The sequence below is a fragment of the Callorhinchus milii genome, unplaced genomic scaffold, assembly GCF_018977255.1.
Source record: "Callorhinchus milii isolate IMCB2004 unplaced genomic scaffold, IMCB_Cmil_1.0 Scaffold13, whole genome shotgun sequence".
NCBI lineage: Eukaryota > Metazoa > Chordata > Chondrichthyes > Chimaeriformes > Callorhinchidae > Callorhinchus > Callorhinchus milii.
In genome coordinates, this window is record NW_024704754.1 from 8,797,175 (window position 1) to 8,815,170 (window position 17,996).

The 17,996-nt window shown below is 42.8% G+C and overlaps 1 protein-coding gene across 2 annotated transcripts in view; it reads right to left on the reverse strand.

Moving 5' to 3' along the window:
* afap1l1a (actin filament associated protein 1-like 1a) overlaps positions 1–17,996 on the reverse strand; it is a 108,558-nt gene that overhangs the window by 37,496 nt on the left and 53,066 nt on the right. Inside the window, exons 1-5 of one of the 2 annotated variants that reach the window (XM_007908012.2) lie at positions 14,997–15,132; positions 11,582–11,710; positions 7,552–7,635; positions 3,645–3,745; positions 3,100–3,208 (exon numbers count right to left, since the gene is read on the reverse strand). In XM_007908012.2, coding sequence (XP_007906203.1) covers positions 3,100–3,208; positions 3,645–3,745; positions 7,552–7,635; positions 11,582–11,710; positions 14,997–15,078 — 505 coding nt within the window. In that variant the 5' untranslated portion in view covers positions 15,079–15,132. Of the gene's footprint in view, positions 1–3,099; positions 3,209–3,644; positions 3,746–7,551; positions 7,636–11,581; positions 11,711–14,996; positions 15,133–17,996 lie in introns of those variants that run through there. The other variant, XM_007908013.2, reaches the window with a different exon arrangement.

A 17,996-nucleotide genomic window follows, 5' to 3' on the forward strand; every position in this document is an offset into this window, starting at 1 on the left:
ACCAGGCTGATTTCCGCATTTGTAATGATACAACAACAACAATCACATGCATTTATATAGTGCCTCTCACGCAGGGCAGCATCCCAGAGCGCTTGACAGTGGCTGAGCCTGAGGTGATCATAGGCATGGTCGAATAGGAAGGTCTTCAGGCGCGACCTGAAGATGGGGAAGGAAGGGGCAAAGCGGAGGGACAGAGGAAGAGTGATTGAGAGTTTCGGAGCATAGTGGCTGAAAGCACGGCCACCAATGGTGGAATGGAGCGCACGAGGGACATGCAGAAGGCCGGAGCCAGTCGAGTAGAGGCAGCAGGTTGTGGGTTGGGGGGGGTGAGCAAGTCGGAGAGGTAGGGAGGTGCCAGGCCATGAAGGGATTTGAAAATGAGTATGAGGATCTTGAAATCGATCTGTTCCACTGAACTATCACTATAGGGTGCCAGTGGAGCCTGGCTAGAACTGGTGTGATGGGGGTACGGAGTTTAGTATGGGTGAGTATGTGGGAGGTGGAGTTTTGGATCAGCTGATGTTGTGTATCGTGAAGCTGGGGCGAGGGCAAAGAGGCATTTGAGAAGTCGAGTCGGGAGGTGACGAACGCATAGACGAGTGTTTCGGCTTCATCTGGGGTAAGGTACGGTTGGAGATGGGCAATGTAGCGGAGGTGGGTAATGTGGCGGAGGTGAAGGAAGGTGGTCCTGGTCAGGGACCAGATGTGGGGAAGGAAAGACAGCTCTGGGTCGAACCTGATGCCTAGGTTGGGCTGTAGTTTGGTTAGTCTGAGGGATAGGCTGGGGAGGTTGAGGAAGTCAGAGCGGCAGGATAGAAGATGTTGATGGGAGCCAATGAATATGGCTTCCGTCTTGTCAACATTCAGTTGTAAGAAGTTGTTGTTCATCCAGGATCTGATGTCCGCCAGACAAGCCGAGAGAACATCAGTGGACCTGGAGTCGCAACAGAAGGAGAAGTAGATTTGTGTGTCATCTGCTTGTCTCCTTGTTGCCTCACCCATCCCCTCCTCCAACTCCAACTGCAAGGAGATGCTGGACATCCTCGAGATCAAAATCAAGGGGATCCGCTCAGCTGCCTCTGCCCTCCCAACCACCACCCCCTCCCCATTTCAACCTTCCACACCTTCGAACCTGTCTTGCCCTCCTAGCTCACCAACGTTGCAACTCACATGAAACCCACCACCTGCTCCCTTGACCCCATCCCTACCCCTCTCTTTACCTCCCAGCCCCATCTCCTTGCCCCTCTACTCACAGAGCTCATCAACCTTTTCCTGTTCAATGGCACCATTTCCACCCCCTTAAAAACAGCCGTCATCACCCCTAACCTCAAAAAACCTTCGCTGAACCCATCCCTGCTGTCAATTTACTGCCCCATCTCCAAACTTCCTTTCCTTCGCAAGGTCCTGGAATGAGTCGTTGCTTCCCAGATTCGCTCCTTCCTCTCCCACCACTCTTCTATGAACTCCCTCCAATTGGGTTTCCGAGCTGCCCGCAGCACACTGTGATCAAAGTGAAAAATGACATTCTGTCCAGCTGTGGCCAGGGCTCCCTCTGTCTCCTCATCCTCCTTGACCTCTCCCTTCGATATTGTTGACCTTCATGGTTCTGCCTTTGAATGGTTCAGTTCCTACCATCTCCATTTTCTCTCCACAAATGGCTTCTCCTCCAGCCCCCGCACAGTCTTGTACGGTGTTCCTCAGGGCTCTGTCCTTCATCCTCTCCTCTTCAACATGTACATGCTCCCTCTTGGTGACATCATCCGCAGACATGAGGTCAACTTCTACATGTATGTGGATGACACCCAACATTATATCTCTGCCTCCACCCTTGCCTCCAGGACCACTGCTGTCCTGACAGAATGTCTGTCAGACATCAAGTCCTACATGAGAGCTAACTTTCTACAGTTGAATACCAAGACTGAGAACCTCCTGAATGGCTCCCGTCAGCAACTCCACACCTCAGGCGCTGACAGCATCACCATCTATGGATGCACACTCCACCTTACTAAGCCAGACCAGAACCTGGGTGTCTCGTTTGACCCTCAACTGTCCTTTCTCCGCCACATCCGTGCCATGACCCCCACTCCTGCCACATCACCCAGCTCTGCCACTGCCTCACCCCTCATGCTGCCAAAACCCTGATTCATGTGTTCATCACATCTAGGCTCGATTATGCCAACTCTCTGTTTGTTGGCCTTCCCAACTCTTCCCTCCACAAGCTGCAGATCATCCAGAACTTCACAGCTCGTGTCCTCTCCTGCACCCGGCTCCATGAAACTATCATCTCCACACTTGCCTGGCTCAACTAGATCCCCATCCCGCAGGATAAATGTTCAATATCCAGTTTATATCAGGCCTGTATCTGTATGAATTTGACCATTAATAATCAAAGGTACAGCATATTCCTTTGCTGGTCCAGCAGGAAGGAACTAATCTGAAAGGAAGCGATAGATACAGGACAACAGCGCATGACTCAAGTTATGTTTCCTCTTTTTCCTCTTCATGAGCTGACCTCATCCTTCTACAGCAGAGTGACATGGCTGAAGCTCACAAGAGGAAGGTGAACAGACAGTCAACTGCAATCACTTTACCCAGAGAGCAGTGACAATGTGGATAGACATCGGGAGGCGATGTGGGCAGGCTGACCAGTGAGTTCAAAAGGAAATTAGATTAGGCTTCTTACAAAGAGATACAGGGATAGAAATTCCACCTGGGTTTAGATTTGCTCTATTCTCTCAGCATTTCGAAGCAATTTGGCTAATACGTCTTAATTTTCACAAGGTCTTAAAAGCTGATTTTCTGCAAGCTTTCTTTAAGAGCCACAGAGAGTTGACTTCAAGTGAATCCTACCACTTGCTGAATTCTGGATGCTCTGAGATGCCAAGAAGAGTAAATCAAGACTGGGGTGGACTTTAATAATAATAATCCTTGCATTTGATATAGCACCTTAACACATCATTGAGATGTATCAAAGGACTTCGCACAATATATTGTATATTAAAAACAAATAGCAGCTCGATGATGAATACTACTCTACTCTAATCACATTTACAAAGCTTTCAAGTTGTTTCCTCTACCACTGCCACATTGGATACTCACTACGAGAGGTGATGTACTCTGGAACTTTACCAGGACTCAGTGGTACGGCTTCTTCATAATAGTCTTCAGGTGGGGGTGTTGTGGGGAGAGGGGGAGGTATATCAGATACCTGAAGAAGAGAGAAATAGCATGGTAATAATATTCCGATTGGAAGACAACTCTTTAGAACTACCGCTTAAGTACAAGAGCCTTTAGAAGCAGAAACTTTGGCTAATTTACTTCTCCCTCCGTAATAGCCAATCATTATAATAAATAAAACATTAAGAAGAATAATTCTTGCATTTAATATAGCGTCTTATCACGTTGTGAAGCTGTCTCAAAACGCTTCACAGACCATACTTGAAAGTAAATTGACTGTTTATTTTGTGGGCGAATTTGTAGGACAAGTGTGATCAACTTAGGGGCAGAGATGAACCTACAGTCTTCTGGTCACAACAGATTCAACATATTGATGGATGGCTTGTGATTTTGCTTTATGACATATAACTTATTATGTCATCTCTATCCTCCACAGGGAAAAAGTAATATAGGGCCCAGGTACTCACTAATTTGGAATGAGGAATTTCTGGCACTGGCATCTCAACCTGGCTTCCATCCATGTAGTCCTCCTGAATGTCTGTGAGGTCAAGGTCACTCAGTTCACAATCTGTATTTACACAAGATCAATATACAGTGTGAGTGTAAGATCCATGCAGCAGCCGTGGATATGGCACAAGAAAAATCCAATTCTTGGGAAAATAATAATAAATAATCCTTACATTTAGTAGAGCGCCTTTCATGTCGGGTGGATGTCTCAAAGGGCTTCACAGGATATACTAAAGTGTAGTGACTGTGTATTTGTGGGTGAAGTTTGCATTTTCTAACCATTATGTATGCCAAAGGAGGCAGTCAACTCTACATCTTATTTCCATGGTTGGAACCATGGCTAACCACTCCCAAGCAATTTAGTTATAGCCCAGTCAAATTGAATTTTTTCGCTGACTGCCTCCTTTGTTTCCACTCGTATTTTAAGCTGATCACTAAAAACAGAGTTCTTTTCACTCTGACATTATAGTGGGAAAGAATGTTTATTTTGTAAAGTGTGATAATAATAATCCTTGCATTTGGTATAGCGTCGTATTATGTCAGAAGGACATCTCAAAGCGCTTCACAGGATTACTGTCAAATTGAATAACTGTATTTGTAGGTGAACGCAGCAGGCAAATCGTGCACAGCAATGTCCCACAAACAGCCATGAAATGATGACAAATTGTATTTCAAATAGTGCCATGGGTTCTTTAACGTCCACCTGAACAGGCAGTCGGGACATTGGCTAAACATCTTCTCCGAAGGATGGCATTTCTGACATTGTTTCTAGCACTGAATTGGAGTGTCTGCTTAGACAATGTGAGTGGCATTATTTTGTGCAGATTGTTGTCAGGTATAAGGTCTGTGCCAGAGTGCCTTCACAATTACCAGACTTGCAAGCATGTAAGTCTGGTGGTTGTGAGAAATCGGCTAATACCTGTTAACTGCGTTATTCAGTGAAAGGATTCACGCTTATACGCTACTCATTAGTATGACATACTCTAGATTTTAAGTCTCAAGCAGTTTTACTCAATTCTTTTAATGATGCCGATTCTTCTCATGGAATCTTTCTGAACTAAGCCTGAAATGTATTCAAAGCCTTTAGCCCGAGTTATCGTTAATACTGGGTAAACTCACCAATTGTTCCAAAACCAATCAAAGAATCATTGAAATTTTCAGTGCAGAAGGAGGCCATTTGGCCTATCGAGTCTGCACAAGCTCAATGGGCCAAAGAGCAAGCTGTTCTTTCAGTCCTAATGCCTTGTCCTATGCCCAAACCCCCCTCACCCTCTGACTTGCATATACTTTCCTCTTGAAAGCCACAATGAACTCTGCCTCCACCACCATACTTAGCCGGGCATTCTATATCCCAATCATTCCCAACACTGGGAATCAATATTCAGGGTGATTGGCGAGATTCAGTGTCTTAATCAGATATATGAGCAATACCAAACTGCAATCTTTTAAGAAGTTCCAAATGGCAGGAAATTGTATTGCAATGTCCTAATAATGTATGGGCATCTCAACATCAAGTCATGCGCACGCTTTCACTGAGATCCGCTGGTAATGATTTCATTTTCCATTCCACTGCTGTTACTACTGCTTGGCCTTCACTCAATCAAGTCAACAGTTTCCAAGTGAAGCTTGGACGCAAAGCCAAGCCCCCATCTGCTCCACGTTGTAACGGCTGCATTTCATGAATGTAAATTAATGCGAAATGTAAAGAACAACAACAAATTACATTTGTATAGGGAGGAGTCAGGAGAATGTCCCAGGGTGCTGGACAGTCAGGAATTTGGACTCAAGCTGGCATAAGCAGGAGTGGAGGGCAGGGAGGATAGGGGTAGGAGGGTGACAGTAGGTGCAGTTGAAGCGGAGGGTCTTGAGACAGAAATAAATAATAAGCAGAGAGGACATGAGGTGGAGGGATTTAAGGAGAGAGTTCTGGATGGGGAAGGGAAACAAAGTGCCCACCAAACTTTCTCTCTAGTTTGTGTCTACTAACAAACTACCCCACTGAGTTAACAGTGATTGTTACTGGAATCACTGACCAGCCATACAATACACTGGGGAAACCTCACACATAAAAAACAACCCACTGCTATGTCAATTTTCATGTAAATACCCAAATGAATGACACTTGTTTAAAGATAGGATAAAAATACCTTAATGGTGATTCATGAGGAGCTTATGTCAGCAGTCAGACGTTCTTGCCTCCGCTTGTAAGAGTTTCTCCAACACAACGGAATGATGAGGTGATAATAACCCATGCCTTGCAGTTCTATTGTGAGGCATTGCTGTTTTGCGGGACATTGTTGTCTGCAAATTGTCTACTGCATTTGCCTTAAAATACACAGTCACTATACCTTACAGTAAATCCTGTGAACCGCTTTGTGATATTTTGCTATATCAAATGCATGGCTTAGAATTGTAGAATCATAGAATTATACAGCTCAGAAGGAGGCCAATCGCCCCATCGTGTCTGTACTGGATCTTTGAAAAGAGCTATCCAATTCAATCCCACTCCCCGTGCTCTCCTCACAGCCCTGCAAACTTGTCCTCCCCAAATAATTATCTACTTCTCTCTTAAAAGTTGTTACCGAATCAGCTTCCACCACTCTTTCAGGCAATGCTTTCCAGATCCGAACAACTCGTTGTGTGAAAAAATTTCTCCTCACCTCCCCTCTTTCTTTTAACAACTATTTTAAATCAGTGTCCTCGGGTTACCGACCCACCCACCAGTAGAAATAGTTTCTCCTTATTCACTGTCAAATTGAATAATTCACCCTATCGAATCCCCTCCTAATTTTGAAAACTTCTATTTGGAGTCCTGTAGCTCAGTGGTTAGAGCACTCGCTTTGCAAGCGAGAGACCTGAGTTCAATTCCAGGCAGGGGCGAAACCTTGGGCAAGTTTCCTTACTCCACACGCCTAATAATAATCCCTCCAAAAAACCAAAAACAATAATTAAATTGGTCATTTTCAATCTACGACTGTTTGTGGGACATTGCTGTACGCAATTGGCTGCCGCGTTCGCCCACAAATATACAGTCAATTCACTTTACAGTGTGTTCTGTGAAGCGCTTTGGGACGTCCTCCCGACGTGAAAAGCGCTATATCAAATGCAAGGATTATTATTAGTATTATTATATTAAGTCTCCTCTTAACCTTCTCTGCTCCAAGGAGAATAATCCTAGTTTCTTTAACCTCTCCTGATAACCGAAGTCCGTCATTCCTGGTACCATCCTGTTAATCTCCTTTGCACCCTCTGCAATGCCTTGACATCCTTCCTAATGTGTGGTGCCCAGAACTGAATACAGTCTCTCGCTGAGATCTAACCAGTGTTTTATAAAGGTTCATCATAACTTCCTGACTTTTTTATTCTATGCCCCTATTTATAAAACCTTATTTATAAAGGCTTATTATTACATGATAGTGATGGTGGCTCTTGCCAACCTGCACCTAATACTTTCCAGAATTGGGTAAGCAGGATCCGTCCCTTCAAGGAGAGAGTACGCTTTCCACTCCAACAATCTATCTCTAGGATTTCCATGTGTAGGTGGGATGCCTAGAAATCTCAACTTGGTTTCGATACCCTTAAGCATGGTGATGGGTTTCCACATATGTCAGACACCTGGCTGACCCCAAAAAAAAAAATTATTACATAATCTATTGCAGTGGGAAACTCCTGAGGTAATGATTAAAATGAACAATCAAAAACAGATATTAAGACCCCCAGCGAGTCAATATAAAGCAAAATTCAGAAGTACACCATTGTAAGGATCCCAAGACATTTTGATTCAGTACTTTACATTATTCCTTCAAGTAAAATAAACACATCTATGCAACTGTGATTCCTTCATTATTAAGTGGAATTGTTTCCTACCAAACTCTTCGAACAAGGACTCCACAAAGCTGGTTCCGATCCTGCAGGCTGAAGTGTTCATGTACATGTAGTCAGTTTCAGCAACTGAAATAACAAGACCCGTTACAACAGAGAAAGAACCCGCGTAACACTTTACAGCCTCCCCAACTGCCATGCACACAAGATACTCAAATGCTAATAAAGGGCAAGGTTTGACTTGTACTACTTCACAAACTGAAAGGGTTATTTAGTGAAGATCATTACAACCTCAGTGTTTTTATTTCCTGTGAAATTGAAGGACAGGCAAATTGTTGTTGAGCCCCATCCACTTGGGCGGGAAGAAAACATGGACATTCAAAGCATTTTACACTTAAATAATAATAATAATAATCATAATTTGGTCATGGAATTGGCTGCCACGTTTCACCCACAAAATACATAGTCAGTACACTTTACAGTGTTGCAAGCGAGACACCTGGGTTCAATTCCAGGCAGGGCGAAACCATGGGCAAGTTTCCTTACTCCACACGCCTAATAATAATCCCTCCAAAACAAAACAACAATAAATTGGTCATTTTCAATCCACGACAGTGCGACTCTGCTGTGCACAATTGGCTGCCGCGTTCGCCCACAAATATACAGTCAATTCACTTTACAGCATATTCTGTGAAATGCTTTGAGACGTGGAGAAGACGTGAAAAGCGCTACATCAAATGCAAGGCTTATTATTCTGTGAAGCACTTTGAGACATTTAAACAAAATATTAAAGTGCTATATCAAATACAACAATTATTATTAAAGCCCAGGCCAGATGTGAACTGCCAACGAACCTTTATGGCAATTGCTGTTAACGTTTGGAATGGGGAAGGAGTTAAGGAATTCAGAAGAATGCCTATCTTGTTTCAAAAGCTTTGCATTGGATTCCCAGCTTTCCATTCTGATTTCAGAGCTGTCTCTCAGTCTCTAAACCAGGCTTTAAGCCCATCTGTAAATAATAAATCATCCATTTCCCCAACTGTTTGACACAGGTTCACCCAGTTCCTCGTTCAACGGAATTCTAAGCGTTGTGAGCTGTTTGGGGGACACTACTATGTACAAATTGGCTCTGTGTTCTCCTGCAAAACACAGTTACTGCACTTTACAGTGTATCTTGTCCTCCCAACATCAATAATAATACTAATGCTTATATTTGATATCATGTCATTGAGACGTCTCAAAGTGCTTCACAGGATATACTGTAATTTTCTGGGTGAAATGTGGCAGCATACAGCAGTGTCCTACAAACAACAATGGAGTAAGAGACCAATTTTATTTGGGGCATTGTTGGCCAGGAGACTGGGAGAAATCCCCTTCCCTTTTCGAATAGTGCCATGTCAACAGTGCTATATCAAATATAAGGATTATTCTTATTAAGATATCAGCAAATAAGGATATTTGTTCCATGGTTGGAATAATACACCTCCTCCTGGTCAGCCTTGGCGATAGAATCATCATAGAATTACACTGAACAGAAGGAGGCCATTCGGCCATCGTGTCTGTGCCGGCTCTTTGAAAAGAGCTATCCAATTCAATCCCACTCCCCGCGCTCTCCTCATAGCTCTGCAAACTTGTCCTAAACAAATAATTATCTACTTCTCTCTTAAAAGTTGTTATCGAATCGGCTTCCACCACCCTTTCAGGCAATGCATTCCAGATCCGAACAACTCACTGTGTGAAAAAATTTCTCTTCACCTCCCCTCTGTTTCTTTTAACAACCATTTTTAATTGGTGTCCTCGGGTTACTGACTCACCCGCCAATGGAAATAGTTTTTCCTTGTTCACCCTATAGAATCACCTCATAATTTTGAAAACTTCTAGAATAATCCTAACTTCTCTAGCTTCTCCTGATAACTGAAATCCCTCAATCCTGGTACCCTCCTGTTAAAAATCTCCTTTGAACCCTCTCCAATGCCTTGATATCCTTCCTAAAGTGTGGTGCCCAGAACTGAACACAGTCTCTCGCTGAGGCCTAACCAGTGCTCTATAAAGGTTCATCATAACTTTCTGAATTTTGTATTCTATGCCCCTATTTATAAAACCTTGTATCCCGTATGCTTTTTTAACAGCTTTATCTACCTGTCCTGCCGCTTTCAAAGATTTACTCATATGAACCCCCAGGTCTCTCTGTTCCTTCCCCCTCTTTAAGATTGTACCATCAGCTTATATGGCCTCTCCTCATTCTTCCTCCCAAAATGCATCATTTCGCATTTCTCCACATTAAACTTCATCTGCCCCGTGTCGGCCCATTTTACCAGTCTGTCTATGTCCATTTGCAGTCTGCTACTATCCTCCTCACTGTTTACTACTTTTCCTAGCTTAGTATCATCTGCAAACTTAGAAATTGTACTCCTATACCCAAGTCCAGGTCATTTATACAGATCAAAAACAGCAGTGGTCCCAATACTGACCCCTGGGGGACACCACTGCACACTTCCCTCCAGTCAGAAAAACAACTGTTCACCACCACTCTGCTTTCTGTCTCCCAGTCAGTTCTGTATCCATGCTGCCACTGTCCCTTCAATATCTTGGGCTTCTATTTTGTGTACAAGTCTCTTATGTGGCACTTTATGAAACACCTTTTGAAAATCCATATAAGCTACATCAACTGCACTACCTTCATCCACCCTCTCCGTTATTTAATCAAAAAAACTCTTATCAGTTTTGTTAGACATGATATGCCTTTAACAAATCCATGTTGGATGTCCTTTGTTAACCCATATTTTTCTAAGGGAAAGTTTATTCTGTCCCGGATTATAGCATCTAGAAGTTTCCCCACTACTGACATTAGGCTGACTGGCCTGTAGTTCCCGGGTTTATCCTTCTGCCTCTTTTTGTGGAGGGTATAACATTTGCAACCCTCCAGTCCTCGGATACCACCCCAGTGTCCAAGGAGGATTGAAAGATTGTGGCCAGAGCCTCCGTTATTTCCACCCTTACTTCCCTCAGTAACCAAGGATGCATTCCGGACCGGATGACATATCAACCTTGAGCAGCGACAACCCTTTTTAGTGCCTCCTCTCGGTTTATTCCTATTTTATCCAATTTCTCTACCCTCTCCTCCGATACTGTGGCATTGGGTCCATCGTTTTCTTTTGTAAAGACAGATGCAAAGTATTCAATCAGTACATTAGCCATGCCCTCTGCCTCCACAAGAAGATTTCCTCTTTGGTCCCTAATTGGACCCACCCTACCTTTGACTAACCTTTTATGCTTATAAAATATCTTAGGGCTCTCTTTTATGTTACCCGCTAATCTTTTGTAATACAATCTCTTTGTCCCTCTTATTTCCTTTTTCAGTTTTCCTCTGTACTTTCTATGTTCTATTTGATTATCTTCTTTATTTTAGACCTGACATTTATCAGAAGCCTCCTTTTTCTGATTTATTTTAAACTTAATTTCCTTATTCATCCAGGGAGGTTTTGTATGCCCTTCTTTTCCCCTTTGTGGGAATGTATTTATTCTGTCCCTGAACTATCTCCTCGTTGAAGGCTTCCCATTGCTCATTACCTGTTTTGTCTGCCAATCTTTCTTTGCAGTCCCCCTTGGCTAGGTCCCTTTTTAACTCATTGAAATTAGTCCTCTTCCAGTTGAGTATCTTCACATTTGATTGGTCCTTGTCTCTTTCCATAAGTACTCTAAACTTAATAATGTTGTGATCACTGTTGTCCAGATGCTCTCCTACTGAAACCTGCTCCACTTAACCCACTTAATTCCCCAGAACCAGATCCAGCACTGCTTCCTTCCTTGTTCAACTGGAAACATACTGATCCAGAAAGTTACCCTGCACACATTTCAGGATTCCTTCCCCCTGTCATTTTGCCAATCTATGTTAAGATAATTGAAGTCCCCCATTATCATTACTCTATGCACTGGTGAGCTTTGTAATGAGGTTCAAACCATCCTACCCTCTGCTAAAGGATAAAGTTGGGAGGGTGGGGATGAGGCACAGAATGGAAAATAATGCACGGCGGCCAGAAACCCGAAGCAATGTGCTCAAGAACCACTGACTGACCAGATGATGTTTGAATCCTCTTCAGCATGCTGCCCACTGTAGTGGTCTGTTCCCTGGTGGTCGCGCTCAGGTATTCATGGTCCAGCAATTTCAGTAAGAGATTCAGTTCTGGAATTAGCTGCTCGATTGCTGAAAAGAGAAGAAAAGCCCAGACTTATTGAATGATCAAAATGAAGGAACCCAGAGCCAGGAACTTCAGTGTTTACCAACAAATCAAAAATTTTTAAAAAATCACAACTCTTTGTGGGACACTGCTGCGCACAATCCAATTTACAATATATTCTGTGAAGCGCTTTGAGACATCTCAGCAACATGACAAGGCACTATATCAAATGCATACTTATTATTATTACTTGTTTTTAATGGGAGTCTGAATGGGGGAATAATATTGACCAGGCTACCTAGCCAATTGATGTTTGCCTTCAAGCAACCAATCACCACAGTGGACATCAATTCAACCTGAAGTATTTTGAGATTTTTAAAAAATTGCTGCAACATCAAAGGCAAGGATTATCATTATTATTAACAGCACAGGTGCTGGTGTGGGGCTTGAAACTACAACGTTCTAACCCAGAGGCAAGAGTGCTATTAACCTAGCCAAACAAAGACTTCCTGTCTGTTGTTGTCTTTGTGGAGCAAATAAAAGCTTCCATTGTGCTCAATTAATCGGAACCTCTTGTTCATTGCGGTTAAGTGATAATACTAAAGTGTAGTTTGCTTACCAACATTAATCAGCTGTTTGCCGAGCGCTAGCAACATGTTGGAGGCAAATCTGATGGCTTACTTAATAAATATATCCATGATCTGTTATAATAATAATGATAATCCTTGCACTTGATATTATCACGTTTTTCTCACGCCTTATCATGCTTTTGAGGTGACTCAAAGCATTTCACAGAATACACTGTAAAGTGTATTGACTGTGTGTTTTGTGGGCAAAACACAGCAGCAAATTGTTCAGAGAAGTGCATAAAATTATACCAACTCACAGGAACACAGTTCCCAGTCAATCTCTTCAAATTAAGAAAGCTGTGGAGAAACAATGTACCCCTCTGGTGTTATGTTTCTCATAGCTTCAATCCCTGCCTCCCTCCCTTTCCGCAGTTATTTGACTTTACAACTAGATCAGAGCCCAAAGCAAATGGAAGGTTGGCAAGTCAAGCAATCAGCAGGGACTATTTTCTGTCAATAAATAACACTGGAGAGTGCTCACAAGAAGTCTCCAATCACAGCTTCCTCTGAACCCAAGCCACACAGACCACACAAAAAAACAACACAAAAACAGATCTATATCTAACTCAGAATCGTAGGATGACTCAATAATGAGTACTTTAAATGTTTAGCCTTGCATGAAATTGCTGCAGCACGTCAAAATACTTGTCATTATGTCTTTATCCCATTATAGATGCAGATGTCTCATATTTAAAATAAATTCACGTCTAGAAAATGTGAAAAGCACTATATCAAATGCAAGGATTATTATTATAAATGCAGTGAAACATTCGCTGTGTTAACAATGTACACCCCATTTATTTATGCCAGCGATCTCCAAGTAAAAAATACACCACGTAATCTCACTGAATCCGTTATGAAACGTCTCATTTTAAGAAAGGTTTTAGGAAGCTCGGCTTCCAAAAATAAAACCATGTTTAAGTATCTGCCAAAATTCAGCGCAGTCTTAAAAATTTACCATATTTATTTGATCTTTAAATCTAAAATGACCCCAAATGGTCTATCAAGTTCCTATCAAGATTTTGGGCCAAGTGTTTTTTGAGCCAAATAGTTTGAAAATATTTCTCTTTACTGAGTTCACCACTAGACAGTACTTTGCAGCTTCCAATTTATTTTAAACCTAAACAAACAGCAAAAAAAATCCTTTCAATCCACAACTGTTTGTGGGACGCTGCTGCGTGCAATTGGCCACATTTCACCCACAAAACAGTCAATTCACTTTACAGTATATTCTGTAAAGCTCTTTGAAACATCTCAATGATGACATAAGGCACTATATCAAATGTAAGGATTATAATATTATTACTTTCAAGAACATATGCGGCTCCAGCATCTGAGGAACACAAATGCAGCAAAGGAATCAATATTACAATCAAGGAACCAGCACGCTGAGCAGCAAAGTATATCGACAACTTCATCAAGTCCCAGCCGGGATGGGGTCAACTGCAGCATCGAGAGAAGGCATTCTGTCTGTGCACTCAGAAATAAACCAAACACAATTTACATTACAAATAACACAACAGCGTAAACACACAATTAAACCATTTAGAAGTGCACAAGGGCGGAGAATTGTCTGCAGCGCATAGTCTTACATCAATGAATTTTCTGCATGGAGCAGAAGTAACTCTGTCCTGTATGTGGTTCAACCCCTGCTCTCTTTCAGTCTCAACCGACTGTCAGCTAAAGGCAGCAGGTCCACGACACAAACGTCGGGTTGCATGACTATTCATGGCTATACGTTACTTGTTAGGCTGGAATTCAAGCCTCTGAAGGAAATTAGCCATGTTGAGTGATGGACATTTTTGTTTAAAAGGCTCCTTATATGTGCAATATGTATAGAGGTGGGGGAGATGCTTCAGCCACCTAGTTACATTCTTTTGGAGGTCTGATTGCCATATGTTGGGAGTTATGAATGTACTGAGCTAATCCGAGTGTAATACAATACAAAATTACATTTGTATAGCACCTTTCACGTCAGGAGGACATCCCGCATTGTTAGTGAATCTTTATTTGTTTTCAAACAACGTAGAGAAAGGCTACCAAGCCAACAAAGTACAATTGTGTTTACCTCAGTCATTACTTTTATTTGTCTTGCCTTTAAAGTAACCAAATGGTCTTGTTTGGGATCCTGTTGAAACAACTGACCACTTTACTCACCTGTATCTAATCATACTGAATGAAGGTGGCTGTGTAAAGTGTAAACACTGCACTATCTATAAGGTCTGATGACAGACCAGATCCATGTGTGAAAGCCTCGTCTCCTTCAAGGTCTCTGTAAAGACCTTCTTTTTCCAACGCTATCGGTCATCCTCCCACCTGACTCCCCTTGTCCTCCACACCTGACTCCAATCCCCAGCTCGGGTGCAAAACCTTCACTGTCCAGTATCCTGGGACGTCCTCCCAATGTGAAAAGTGCTATATAAATGCAATTTGTTGGTGGTGGTCACAACACTACAAGCCTAACATCCACATGCATGCAATTTTCAGTAGGATGTTAACCAGGAATAGGTTGATTTTTCCCTTCCCTGAACCACGGAAGTGCAGACCATTCTGTTATGTGTTTTTCTATAGCTCAGCAAGTTCTATGGGGACAAATTCTGCAAAGTACAGTAGGTCATCGATATTTACATTGTATTAGTTTCTCTACTCAACCCTTAAACAATTTCACCAGCTTTAAACTTACCCTCTGCAGTGGCTTTGTAAGCCCCAGATAACATTCTGCTCTGGAAATCCAGCAAAGAATCAAAGGAAACCTTTTTTTGCATCCAACTTTTCCTCTCCTGTCTGCAGTCACACACACTAATCAGTCGACTCCTTTAGCCTGTGGATTGTAGTGCTGAACAAGTAGCACACTTAATCCCTCCCTTAGTGGTGATGAATCAATACGTCACATCACGCTTCTAAAGCCAGTAACTTGCCACAAGCTTGATTGGTTTCTTGTGTTCTTGGTTCCTCTCTTTATGCGGTTCCACTCCCAGCCCCTTCACAGGGTTAATCTTTATTTTACTGGCACCAGGGAGTCTGCAAGCTATCGGAAGCTATCTATTCACCAGCTCTGAACTAATAATTTACTCTGCAGTGGGTGCATTTCTATATCTGCAAAGATTGAATTTTTTCCAAAGGAACTATACAGATCTATTGCAATCTTGACCACCACCAGTTGGTTAAACACTGCTTTGTGCTGAACAGCTAACCCACCCTGCCTTGTACTGTCTCCAATAACTATAGCATTTCAGTGAGGGCACACTGGGGACAGGGACTCTTCCCACTCAGCTCCCGTTAACCATGCAAGCCAAAGTTCTAATGGGTAGGGTGTTCTTAGTTGGACAAACAGCAGGGAAGCTTGCCAGGCAGTGCTCTCAAATGGCAAGTAATTGACGCACACTCTGGGGTACCCAAGCCTTGGCTCTCGCCAACCTGCACCTAATACTCTCTGTGATTAGGTTAGCAGGATGCGTCCCTCCAACATGAGTATGCATTCCATTCCAATAACACCTCTGGAATTTCCATGCATAGGTGGGGTACAGGGAACTCTTAGTTTGGTTTGGATACTCTTCAGCATGGTGATGGGTTTCTGCATGTGTCAGACATGTGACTGACCAAAACCAATTCATTGAGAGACTTTGGGAAAAGCTGCACAGACAGCACTATCTAATGCTCCTTACTCTCAGAGTTAATAGTCAATGCTGCCTCCTTCATGCCTGCTACTGATATTTCATGCCAACAATGGGAGTTGACTCACCATCATCCGATCAGAGAGCCCAGCTGAGCAAGCCAGGAACGGAGTGAGCTGGAGTTGGAATTTGGTGCAGAGGTGGAAGGAGATGCAGGCGAGAAAGCCTAACAAGTGCTGAAGTTTTTTTTTCCCTTCATATGCCATATATCACCATGGAGTACTTTGTGCATTACAGAAGTTGTGAGATGTTTGCCTTCTAGGCCCAAGTTTTGAAGGGATTCATCTGCAACAACTAGTAGATTCACTCAAGACTGAAGTGGTCAGCCTTAGTGAGTGACTGGCCATGCACCAAAGTAGTCAGGAGGGAGAAGTCTTTATAAATTATGTATTAAAGGAGACCTTGCAAGGGGGTAAAGTAGGATAGGAGTCTCCGATATCTAGAGGAGGGATTTGGATTAAAAAAGGGGTCAGAAGTGATGGTCGACTAATGGAGCAGGAACAGGCATCCCTGGTGCTCTCCAACAGTTTCTCTCCTCTGGTGAGAGACGATATGGAAACCTAAGCAATGGCATTAATGCAACATGTCTGACAAATAAGATGCGTGATCTGGGTGCAGGGGGTGTCAGATTGGACATCATAAGCAACACAGAGACATGGTAGAATGAACCCAATCAATAGGATACGCATCTGAAAGATTACAAACTGTTTAGGAGGGACTGTATCGGGCGAAGAGAAGGTGGTGTGGCACTATATATAAGCTCCATTATTGAGACACAAGTGAGAGAGGATATAAAAAAGGAAAGGGCAGGCACAGAATAACTTTGGGTAGAATTAAAAGATGGTAACAGAGGTAAACTATTACTGGGGGTTTCCTATAGACCTCCAAATCAGGGTGAAAGCCTTGATCTGAAATTGTGGGATGAGATAAGGAAGGCAACCAGTAAGAGACCAACCATTGAAGTTGGAGATTTTAACTTACCAGAAATTGACTGGGATAATGATGTGTCCACTGGTAAGAAAGGGAAGGGATTTCTAGGTTTAAAGGAAGACTGCTTTATGACTCAGTTTGTAAAAGAGCCAACAAGGGGAGACAACATCTTGGATTTGATGATGAGTAATGGGGACAATCAAATCTGCAACATAAAGTGGGAGAAGCATTAAGCAACGGTGATCACAATGCAATCACATTTGACATCACAAGGATTGATGAGGTTATAAAAACCTTAACAAAACTGCCAAATATCAAGAGGACCAACTTTGTGCGCCTGAGACCGAGCCTCTCTTTGATCGAGCCTTCAGCTCCCCTCTCGACTCTCTTCCCCCTCCTCGCTCCCTCCCTTCCCTCACCCTGACCATTTCCCCCCTGCTCGGGTCATGACCCAACTGTGCAGCGCCTTGGGACGTCCTCCTGACGTGAAAGGCGCTTTATAAATGGAATCTTGTTGTTGTTGTTGTTGAGAAGTCTAGTCGGAGTGGGTTTGACAGGCTTAACTATGGCGAAGGGAGTGGAGGTGCTAAGGAGTACCTTGAAGAAGGTGATTTTGAAAGCAATGGAACGATATGTACCTATGCACTCCTGACTGGTTGTACAGGGCTACAAAGTAATTCCTAAACAAAGACATTTAAGGCCACAAAGGAAAATGGCACAGAATTAAGTCAGATTCAATACAGAAGGCATGCCAGGACTGTAAAAAAGGCATCAGATTGGCAAAGACAAAATCTGAATTGAACATGGCGAGAGATGTGAAGGCTAATAGCAAAACGTTTTTCAGTTACTTTAAGAGTAAAAGATGAACAAGCAATGGAATAGGGCCACTGAAGGTAGGTTTGGGAGAGGATATGACAAATAATGCTGCAAGACTGCAATCATGCAAAAAAAAATTTTGCATCAATTTTTACTAAGGAGGAGATGGGTAACTTATTTGATCTGGAAAGAAAATTCAAGGATGTCGCAGAGGAAGTTTCTGCACTTTTCATATCACTACCAGCATGGTTGCCAAACAGCTG